The sequence below is a fragment of the Leptodactylus fuscus genome, chromosome 6 (genome assembly GCF_031893055.1).
Source record: "Leptodactylus fuscus isolate aLepFus1 chromosome 6, aLepFus1.hap2, whole genome shotgun sequence".
In the NCBI taxonomy this organism is placed as follows: domain Eukaryota; kingdom Metazoa; phylum Chordata; class Amphibia; order Anura; family Leptodactylidae; genus Leptodactylus; species Leptodactylus fuscus.
Window position 1 is genome coordinate 12064884 of NC_134270.1, and position 11625 is coordinate 12076508.

At 43.4% G+C, this 11625-nt stretch overlaps 1 protein-coding gene across 6 annotated transcripts in view; it reads left to right on the forward strand.

The window, feature by feature from the left end:
• LOC142209264 (uncharacterized) overlaps window positions 1-11609 on the forward strand; it is a 50011-nt gene extending 38402 nt beyond the window's left edge. For 4 of the 6 annotated variants that reach the window (XM_075278194.1, XM_075278198.1, XM_075278197.1 and 1 more), the window contains 8 exons: window positions 981-1034; window positions 2626-2679; window positions 4274-4327; window positions 5014-5067; window positions 6221-6487; window positions 7977-8180; window positions 9734-9795; window positions 10345-11609. In XM_075278194.1, the coding sequence (XP_075134295.1) occupies window positions 981-1034; window positions 2626-2679; window positions 4274-4327; window positions 5014-5067; window positions 6221-6487; window positions 7977-8180; window positions 9734-9780 (734 nt within the window). In that variant the 3' untranslated portion in view covers window positions 9781-9795; window positions 10345-11609. The remainder of the gene's footprint in view (window positions 1-980; window positions 1035-2625; window positions 2680-4273; window positions 4328-5013; window positions 5068-6220; window positions 6488-7976; window positions 8181-9733; window positions 9796-10344) is intronic. The other 2 variants (XM_075278195.1, XM_075278199.1) reach the window with 2 other exon arrangements.
• Window positions 11610-11625: the final 16 nt, after the last annotated feature.

An 11625-nucleotide genomic window follows, 5' to 3' on the forward strand; every position in this document is an offset into this window, starting at 1 on the left:
TCAGCACTAATGTGGTATTATACTATGGGGAACACTAAGGGGCATTATACTATGGGGAGCAATAAGGAGTATCATACTGTCTGGGGAGCACTAAGGAGCATTATACTATGGGGATCACTAAGGAGTATTATACTGTGTGTGGGCACTAATGTGGCATTATACTATGGGGAGCACTAAGGAGTATTTTACTGTGTGGGGAGCACTAAGGAGCATTATACTATGGGGAGCACTAAGGAGCTTTATACTATGGGGAGCGGTAAGGAGCATTATACTATGGGGATCACTAAGGAGTATTATACTGTGTGGGGAGCACTAATGTGGTATTATACTATGGGGAACACTAAGGAGCATCATACTATGGGGAGCACTAAGGAGCGTTATATTATGTGGAGCACTAAGGAGCATTATACTATGGGGAGCACTAAGGAGCATTATACTATGGGGAGCACTAAGGAGCATTATACTGTATGGGGAGCACTAATGTGGCATTATACTATGGGGGGCACTAAGGGGCATTATACTGTGTGGGGAGCACTAAGGGGCATTATACTATGGGGATCACTAAGGAGCATTATAATTTCGGGAGCACTAAGGAACATTATACTGTATGGGGAGCACTAATGTGGCATTATACTATGGGGGGCACTAAGGGGCATTATACTGTGTGGGGAGCACTAAGGGGCATTATACTACGGTATGGGAACTTCTAAGGAGTATTATCCTGTGTGGGGACACTGAGGAGATCTTTACTGTTTGTGGGGCATTACCGTTACTCTAGATAGGGGCAGGAATGTGGTATTATAGTGTGTGGGGCTATTAAAGTAGCAGTATACTATATCGGCGATACTAATGTGGCTCAATTTAGGAAGCGTGGCTCTCACACACAGATTGTGTTTCCTGGTCTGAACACGGACGTGACATGTTGTATTGTAATATTCAGCATGACATCTGTTATATGACGACTATTCATTCTATAACAGGCCACGATGCTACTCTTGAACCTACCCACCATGAGAATATGGCAGACATACAAGGTAAGTTTTAGTCTAGTTATATTCACATACATGTGTGCACGTCATCCGTGTGGTGATAATATGTGAAATCTGCAAGAACAAATAGTACGCCATTGTTTCTAACAATCCATGTGGATTATTTTTGGAGCATGTGAAGGGGGTTACAAAGACATCACATACAAGAGAGTTGGAGTATCATGGGATCTGATGTGTGACTGATACCTAATACCTATATAGTATATATATATTTCCTGTATTTATAGCGTATCTTCCAATATGCGGGTTGGGGTGTGCCAGAGAACAGCGTGCGAGGCAATTTTTGTGAGAAACCACGCCCACTATGGCTATGACCATGCCCACTTTTGAGACATTGCGACTCCCTCTTTGCCCACTTTGGGTATGTAATATACCGTCCATGCTCCCTTTCCAGACATGGCTGGCACATAAGGTGCCCATGGACATGTTGGGTTTGATTTGGCTATGGCTTCGATCCCATCTGGAGACTGTGTCGTAGATTCTGCTGAAAATCGGTGGAGAGAAAAGTCCTGCACGGTGGACACTCAACAGGCCCCCCGCGGATCCCAATATATGCACTAAGGAGTATTATACTGTGTGGGGAGCAGTAATGTGGTATTATACTATGGGGAGCACGAAGGAGCATTATACTATGGGGAGCACTAATGAGGTATTATATTATGGGGAGCACTAAGGAGCATTATACTATGGGGAGCACTAAGGAGCATTATACTTTGGGGAGCACTAAGGAGTATTATACTGTGTGGGGAGCACTAATGTGGTATTATACTATGGGGAGCACTAAGGAGCATTATACTATGGGGAGCACTAAGGAGTATTATACTGTGTGTGGGCACTAATGTGGTATTATACTATGGGGAGAACTAAGGAGCATTATACTATGGGGAGCACTAAGGAGCATTATACTATGGGTAGCACTAAGGAGCATTATACTATGGGGAGCACTAAGGAGCATTATACTATGTGGAGCACTAAGGAGTATTATACTATGGGGAGCACTAAGGAGTATTATACTGTGTGGGGGCACTAATTTGACATTATACTATGAGGAACACTAAGGGGCATTATACTGTGTGGGGGCACTAAGGAGCATTATACTGTGTGGGGGCACTAATGTGACATTATACTATGAGGAACACTAAGGGGCATTATACTGTGTGGGGGCACTAATGTGGCATTATACTATGGGGGGCAGTAAGGTGCATTATACCATGTGGGGGCACTAAGGAGCATTATACTGTGTGGGGGCACTAATGTGACATACTATGGGGAGCACTAAGGAGTATTATACTGTATAGGGTGCACTAAGGGGCATTATCCTGTGTGGGGACACTGAGGAGATCTTTACTGTGTGTGGGGCCTTAATATTACTCTAGATAGGGGCACAAATGTGGTATTATACTGTGTGGGGGCATTGAAGTGGCCGTATACTATTTCGGCGAAACTAATGTGGCTCAATTTAGGAAGCGTGGCTCTCACACAGATTGTGTTTCCTGGTCTGAACACGGACGTGACATGTTGTATTGTAATATTCAGCATGACATCTGTTATATGACGACTATTCATTCTATAACAGGCCACGATGCTACTCTTGAACCTACCCACTATGAGAATATGGCAGACATACAAGGTAAGTTTTAGTCTAGTTATATTCACATACATGTGTGCACGTCATCCGTGTGGTGATAATATGTGAAATCTGCAAGAACAAATAGTACGCCATTGTTTCTAACAATCCATGTGGATTATTTTTGGAGCATGTGAAGGGGGTTACAAAGACAACACATACAAGAGAGTTGGAGTATCATGGGATCTGATGTGTGACTGATACCTAATACCTATATAGTATATATATATATTTCCTGTATTTATAGCGTATCTTCCAATATGCGGGTTGGGGTGTCCCAGAGAACAGCGTGCGAGGCAATTTTTGTGAGAAACCACGCCCACTATGGCTATGACCATGCCCACTTTTGAGACATTGCGACTCCCTCTTTGCCCACTTTGGGTATGTAATATACCGTCCATGCTCCCTTTCCAGACATGGCTGGCACATAAGGTGCCCATGGACATGTTGGGTTTGATTTGGCTATGGCTTCGATCCCATCTGGAGACTGTGTCGCGGATTCTGCTGAAAATCGGTGGAGAGAAAAGTCCTGCACGGTGGACACTCAACAGACCCCCCGCGGATCTCAATATATGCACTAAGGAGTATTATACTGTGTGGGGAGCACTAATGTGGTATTATACTATGGGGAACACTAAGGGGCATTATACTATGGGAAGCACTAAGGAGCATTATACTATGGGGAGCACTAAGGAGTATTATACTGTGTGGTGGCACTAATGTGGTATTATATTATGGGGAGCACTAAGGAGCATTATACTATGGGGAGCACTAAGGAGTATTATACTGTGTGGGGGCACTAATGTGGTATTATACTATGGGGAGCACTAAGGAGCATTATACTATGGGGATCACTAAGGAGTATTATACTGTTTGGGGAGCACTAATGTGGTATTATATTATGGGGATCACTAAGGAGCATTATACTATGGGGAGCACTAAGGAGCATTATACTATGGGGAGCACTAAGGAGCATTATACTATGGGGAGCACTAAGGAGCATTATACTATGGGGAGCACTAAGGAGCATTATACTATGGGGAGCACTAAGGAGCATTATACTATGGGGAGCACTAAGGAGTATTATACTATGGGGAGCACTAAGGAGCATTATACTATGGGGATCACTAAGGAGTATTATAGTGTGTGGGGAACACTAATGTGGTATTATATTATGGGGATCACTATGGAGCATTATACTATGGGGAGCACTAAGGAGCATTATACTGTGTGGGGGCACTGATGTGGCATTATACTATGGGGGGCACTAAGGGGCATTATACTGTGTGGGGAGCACTAAGGGGCATTATACTACGGTATGGGAACTACTAAGGGGCATTATACTATGTGGGGACACTGAGGAGATCTTTACTGTTTGTGGGGCTTTAATATTACTCTAGATAGGGGCAGGAATGTGGTATTATACTGTGTGGGGGCATTGAAGTGGCACTATACTATGTCGGCGAAACTAATGTGGCTCAATTTGGGAAGCGTGACTCTCACACAGATCGTGTTTCCTGGTCTGAACACGGACGTGACATGTATTGTAATATTCAGCATGACATCTGTTATATGACAACTATTCATTCTATAACAGGCCACGATGCTACTCTTGAACCTACCCACCATGAGAATATGGCAGACATACAAGGTAAGTTTTAGTCTAGTTATATTCACATACATGTGTGTACGTCATCCGTGTGTTATTAATATATAGTACGCCATTGTTTCTAACAATCCATGTGGATTATTTTTGGAGCATGTGAAGGGGGTTACAAAGACAACACATACAAGAGAGTTGGAGTATCATGGGATCTGATGTGTGACTGATACCTACTACCTATATAGTATATATATATGTTTCCTGTATTTATAGCGTATCTTCCAATATGCGGGTTGGGGTGTCCTAGAGAAAAGCGTGCGAGGCAATTTTTGGGAGAAACCACGCCCACTATGGCTATGACCATGCCCACTTTTGGGACATTGCAACTCCCTCTTTGTCCACATAACGACAGGGCAACCCCCGACTCCGACTTTTTTATTTTTCCACAGTCCGACTCCAACTGCTTCCTAAATGGCTGACAGTCTATAGCGATTGATTCTTATGAAAGTAAAGATATAACAAACGATACATCTAACGATACAATATTAATTCTCTAATTACTCGTAGTCGTAGTTGGTAATCTCGTTCCAAATACAACTGGCTCCGACTCTCACTCCACAGCCCTGTTTCCACTTACTCATTGGGGTTTCCCTTTAAGGAGAATGTCACAGTATATCTAATATTTCAATATACGAGGTCTCTATAAACACCAATAACGTTTCCTTCTTTATAAGGGAGCCATACTGTTCTTCCTCCTGATGACGAAATCATCACATCAAACATTCGCGGTAGGTTTTCTCCATTATCTCATTTATCAGGCCTGCTTCACATTTGCATTCGGGTTTTCGCTCGGGGACCCTCTGAATGATAACCTATACGCATTAAAAAGCCTTCACCTGGGAAACCCGCGGACCCCATCGTACATGCAGGACTTTGTGTCTGTGCAAAAAAACGGGTTCCAGGCGGAGAGGCCACGTACGGACACCGGCGGTTACCTTTAAAAACCCTTTGAAATGAATGGGTTTTAAAGGGGCTCTATCAGCAAAATTATGCTGTATGATCCCTTTAAAAAGGCTATTCCGTCACCGCTAATCTTATTTTAACCTCCCCCCCCCTCGTTTTAAAATAATACCCTAAAAATGAATATGCAAATTAGACTCACCGTGCACGGTGGGCGTTCGTGCACTCTCCGACGTCATCTTGCTGTCACGCCTTCCTCTTCTCTCTTCTTCCAGCGACGTCCTCCTGTCCTGGCTCTTCCCCGCCTTGATCTTCTGTTCTTCCGGTGGGTTTGGTTCAAATCCCACGCGTGTGCAGTAGCGCCATTTTTGTTGTAGTTCTGCGCATGCGCACTATGCTCGCGAACTTCTTCATTCTGGAAGAACAGAAGATCATGGTGTGGAAGAGCCTGGACAGGAGGGCGTCGCTGGAAGAAGAAAGAAGAGGAAGGCGTGACAGCAAAAGGACGTCGGACAGTGCACGACCGCCTACCTAAGTATCACTTGCGTATTCGTTTTTAGGGTATTATTTTAAAATGGGGGGGGGGGGGGGTGTTAAAATAACATTTCGGTGCCTGAATATCCTTTTTAAAGGCTATTCAAGCCTATGTGGGGTCATACAACATAGTTTTGCTGATAGAGCCCCTTTAAAGCTGACCGCTTGCAAGCTGTCCCTTGTCCAGTGTCCCCGGGGTTTAGGATGGAAACCCCGGAGTGCACAGTGGTGGAAGAGTGAACGCCCCCCTAAAACGCAATGTTTTTTTCTGCTGCTGTATTTATGCCATGTGGGCCATAGCCTTAAATGGGTTGTCCAGCGTTAACACCATAAATATGTGATTGGTGTGGTCCGGCTGTTGGACCCCCCCACCGATCAGCTACTTATGGTCTATCCTAAGGAGATCGTACAATGGCTTTCTTTAATTTTAGTCTTTGATTCTTACAGCTTATCTATCAGAGCCGGCCATACAGTACAGTCTTCTAGAGAGCAAAGCGGTGCATATAACTTGTTTCTCCAAATCTGGCCCTCTGCCCATTCAGTACCAGTTGTTCATCAATGGCCTTATGCGAGAGGAGAAGCTGGTCCATAAACCAGAATCTGCAAACTTCACCATTCCAATGAGACCCGGAATACAAATCGATCTCAAGTGCAAGGCGATAAGTCCGTACCTCCATCTCGAAAAGTCAAGTGAAAGTGTGACGCTCCGTGGAGGTATGGATACGTGTCCATTGACTTCTCTAATGTTCTCATAATGGCTGATAACAGAGAACAGACCCACAGTCCTATAATAATGGTGTATGTCAGTGAGGCTATGAAGAATTAGCAAGTTTCTATGGGCCAATACAGGTCATGTGATATGATATGGAGGAATGCCCTTGATGTGGGTGTCAGTGATGCTATATTTGTTTTGTGAATATGTTGAGAACAGAAGGTCCTAGAGAGATGAAAGTCTAAAAAAAAAATTAAAAAAACACCCCCCCTCAAAAAAAACCCTCACCGCTATCAGACATCTGCTGCACTATTATGGCGGATGTTGTTATTTAAAAGGATTCTACCATTAAAAACTTTTTGTTGTCGTTGACATGTCAGACTAGCCTTAAGAAAGGCTATTCCTCTCCTACCTTTAGATGTCTTCTCGGCACCGCAAATGAGTATGCAAATGAGTTCTCACGCAGCGCTGGGGGCGGTCCCAATGCTGCGAGAGAACTCTCCAGCGACACCTCCATCTTCTTCTCAAAGAAATGGCTGTGGGCCATATTATATAGGAAGGACCCAGCCCATATCAGTACCCACAAGGATCACGAGCATTAAGGCCTCTGGCGTCTTGGTCAGCTTTGTGGAGGTGCATGGGTGCTGCCATTTTTGTGGCGCCCAGAACAAGAGCTCCCAGGCTTTTCTCCCATTCATTTGTATTGCAGGCTGCTCTACCAACCTGTAATATAAATGCCAGTAATTTGCAATGTATTGTTGATCAGACCCCCTGGGGTTCATGACCCAAATAGATCTAATAATTACAATAAAAAAAACAAAACAAAAACAAAACAAATATATATATATATATATATATATATATATGGTGAAAAAAATACACATTAAGTATCCCTGTATCCAAAAAACTCCCGGTCTACAAGCATAAAAAAAATATTTTTCCCAAACGGTGAACACTGTAGCAGGAAAAAAAATCAAAAGAGCCGAACCACCGTTTTTTTTTTTTTTTGCTGTTTCGCCTTTGTAAAAATTTTAATAAAAAGCGATCAAAGCAATATGGATTCCCCAAAATGGTAGAATTAAAAAGAACACCTGATCCCAGAAAAAAAGAGACCCTATACGTCCCCATATACTAAAATATAAAAAAAGTGATGGGTGTCAGAATATGGTAACTCCAAGAATTTTTTACATTTTTTAGCAAAGATTAGGATTTTTTTAAATGGTTAAAACAAAAATAAAACTATATGAGTTTGGTATCCCCAGAATCGTACCGACCCATAGAATACAGGCGACATGTCATGAATTTTTTTAGGTGGATTGGTCCAAAATCCAGTCCGTAATGGGCACCCTGGCCCGGTTTGGGGCGGCCCTGTTGGGCTGGACTTAAACATCCCTATATCTCTGAATGTCAGGTTGATCTTATATGTGGATAGCTGTAGATTTCGAGGAGATACGTGACGTTGGGTTTCTCACTGGTCGTATCGCTCTACAGGAGACCCAGAAGAATCTGCAGGTACACCAGAAGAGGCTGCTGATAAAAAGGAAAAATACACCGGACTCGAACATCTCATCCCTCTACAGTATATCCTGACATCGGTGACTCCAGAAGTTCTAGCAAGGAACAGCTTGGTGCTGACCATCTGTGGTCCCATTTTTCTTGTACTCTTGGTCATTTTCATCTTTGTTTCATATTTCCGTGAGTCCTGATTTTACTCTGTAGAAGCTGCACAGTGTGAGATATAGAGAGTAATATTCAGTGTGGTTGACTGTGCCTTGGACGTATGTGGTTGCCACAACATGGATGCCGAGTCTTCAGATACTATATAAACCCTACCGAAACACGCTTTTATACTGTGTGGTAACCACTGTCGGACTGAGGCTCCAAAGATTCTGAGGGCCCATCCTTCAACAACCCATATGAAATAGACCACAGTAGCCTTCAGATTAATGAAGATAATCTGTTTTCCCTTAGTCCCAACAGCGGCACAATACGGGGTATTTCTGCCCCCGTGTGCTGGTAGGACAGGCAGAATTTTTAATCAGCCAAATTAACATAATTGCAATGGCTACAGGGACCCCCCTCCACGTGTAAATACAAGAGTAATAATAAGTACAATGATTTTAACAACCATAACAATAACATATAGAGAGGGAACCTTGTGCCGCTGTTGGAACTAAGGGAAAACAGTTTATCTTCATAATCCTCCATTCCCTGTCGTCCCACCAGCGGCACAATACGGAGAGATAGCAAGCAATGCCCCTAGGGAGGGATACCTACTCCACCGAGGCTAACACAGTTCGCCCAAAAGCGGTGGCTTCTGTGGCAAGAGCGCACACTCTGTAGTGCTTGATAAATGTAGACTCCGATGACCAGGCGGCTGCGGCACAGATCTGATCCAGTGGTAAGGCTTTCTTCTCCGCCCAGGAGGTAGAGACCGTCCTTGTGGAGTGTGCTGAGATGAAAGCAGGAGGTGGTAAACCCTCCGCTGAAAAAGCCAACTTCAGATGGAGATGGGGACCTGGACCCTCAGGTACGTCCCTGGCCCGAGCCCCCCTAAGAGGACACAAGGTCCTCCCCACCTGTCCTAGTCTACACAGGACAGAAAAAAAACACGTGGAGAGGAGGTTCCTGTGCCCTCTTATAGGGCTGCAGCCATTGCAACTATGTTAATTTGGCTTATTAAAAATTCCGCCTGTCCTACCAGCACACAGGGGCAAAAATACCCCGTATTGTGCTGCTGGTGGGACAACAGGGAATGTGTCTTCTGCTGGACCATTATTGTGCTAGAGCATGGACCCACTGGAGGGCCAGTCCGAGACTGGTGGTAACTACTGTCCTACATGGACATAAATGTGTTGCACTACTGCGTGGGCATTATAGGACTTACCCTAGCAGTGCACAGGACCATATTTATCTACTGAGGCCTTGTTGCGATGAGTAACAAGGCCTATTCTTCTGGCACATCAATGAGGCCCATTGAATATAGGTATGTGAAGCAAAAATAAACAAACACGTCACGTAGTCGTTACAGGGTCAAAGGCCACCGTAACGTGTTTTATTGCAAGTAAGAGATGAGCGAACTGGTTCTCATCAAATTGGAATTTACCTAAATTTTCCAAAAGTTCTGAGTTCGACATGAATTTCATAGATGTATCTCATGCCAAGCTCAATTCTACAAAGCGATGTGTATGGTGCAAATGGCCCTAAATTCTGGAATTAACGGCCAATTTTTTTGTTCCCCCCGCCAGGTTGCCGAAAAGAACATCGTAGGACGTATAGGACAGCCATCATCTAAATGCTGTAACCGCAGGTCAGTGTCTCCTACATCAGCCTATTCATTCTTACTATAGGTCTCATTATCTACATAGACTTTAGCTAGTAAGGATCAGGACCAGTCTGTCGGGGATGTGTCATGTGTTGGTGCCCCCTTCCCAAAAAGAAAAGCTCTTGCTGTTGTCTATTTCTGCTCACAGCATAATGTAAAACAAAGCTCTTGTGTCTGGGTGAGGGTATTCCGCACATGAACTCAATATATTTAATTGATGTTTTCTCATATGTTATGACAATACTGATTGGAAGCGACACTTAATGCATCATTCCCATTGGATAGAACCTAATTTGCACACTGTAGGGCCTGATATTATATAATAACCTAGGTGTTGAGATGTCATAGACGAGAACACTTCACACCCATGCTATGAGTCCTGAGTATACTTGGCTGGCTAATTGCATGCAAATAGGGGAACAAAAACTATATGACATTGTGCCCTCCTCCCACCTACCCTGATAATTTTTGTCAGATTGCTTCTTCTTTTACTTACCGTAATCTGTTCTGTCATCTCACTCCTACTTTTTTCAGGACCAAAATTTGATTTTTTATACAAATCGAACAGGAAATGGACAGATCCGCCAGGACAACGACTGCAGACCACAAAAAGTGTGCTTACCGCTACCTACTGCCAAAAAGTCGAGTGTTGACTCCATCGATGCTGCATCCAACAAAACTTTTCGTATGGCACTCTCAATTGGACATGGATGAATAAGTTGGCCATACATATGAAATTGCACAAAAATACGGGCTGCTACCATCTGCCAATGAGAAGTGGGGGGCAGCCTCCAACAACCCCTAGGAAATAGACTATAGTAACCTTCAAATTTGGGAGTCTTCTGCTGGACTATTATTGGGACATAGCATGGGCCCATCCGAAGAACGTGTCCGGACGTGTCCGGCCAAAGGAAACATGAGGAAGGACACAAATGTACGGACCACCGTTTAGTACCTTTCACTTTCTTACGCTTGTATTTGTAGTAGCCAGCTCGAGCTGGACGGCATTTCCTGGGGTACGGTCTTACCGAAACGGACAAGCTCTGCCAAGACTGTTCTAGAAAAAGTTGGCAATCCAAAGGATGTAAATGTCTCAAGGTTTATTACCAATATTACCAAGCAGTATTACATTTTATAGCCTTTGACCCTGTTTAGATTTAATCATAGTAATAATGCAGCAATTATTACTGTACCATATGTGTCAAAAATGATCACAAGGAATTCATGACCTTAAAGGGGACCTTCTACCACCTCCAACTCATCACATCCTTCAAAAGACTACGTTCCACTGATTCAGACGCAGTTGGAATTTTTTCTTTAGCCTTCACGGTTCCTGAGAAATCTTTGTTGTTAGTTTTAGAACGATTATGCTCCCTACTCTCAGGTGGGTGGAGCTTGAGTGGAGCAGAAAGACAGAGACCACCCACCTAACAGATAGATAATTGTGCTGAAACTAACAATGATTGCTCGGGAACCGTGAAGGCTAGAGAAAAAATTCCAACTGTGCTGGAATCAGCGGAATGGCGTCTATTGAAGAGTGTGAAGAGGTAGAGATGATGAAAGGTCTCCTTTAAATCTTACACCAAAATGTGACATAATGTTTTCTACCAATTTCATGTATTATAAGTAAAAAACGTGGTAGTATATAGACTATAGATGTAAAGCTTTACAAAGGAGATTTATCTGATTAAGGTAAATCCGTGTTTGTTAGATTTTCTGAAATTATTTGCAAAAAAATACAAAAAATGCATGGCAGATGGCCTGTCCTAGTCTCGAAAAACTTCTGAGTGACCAAATAAAGGCGAAATGTTATAA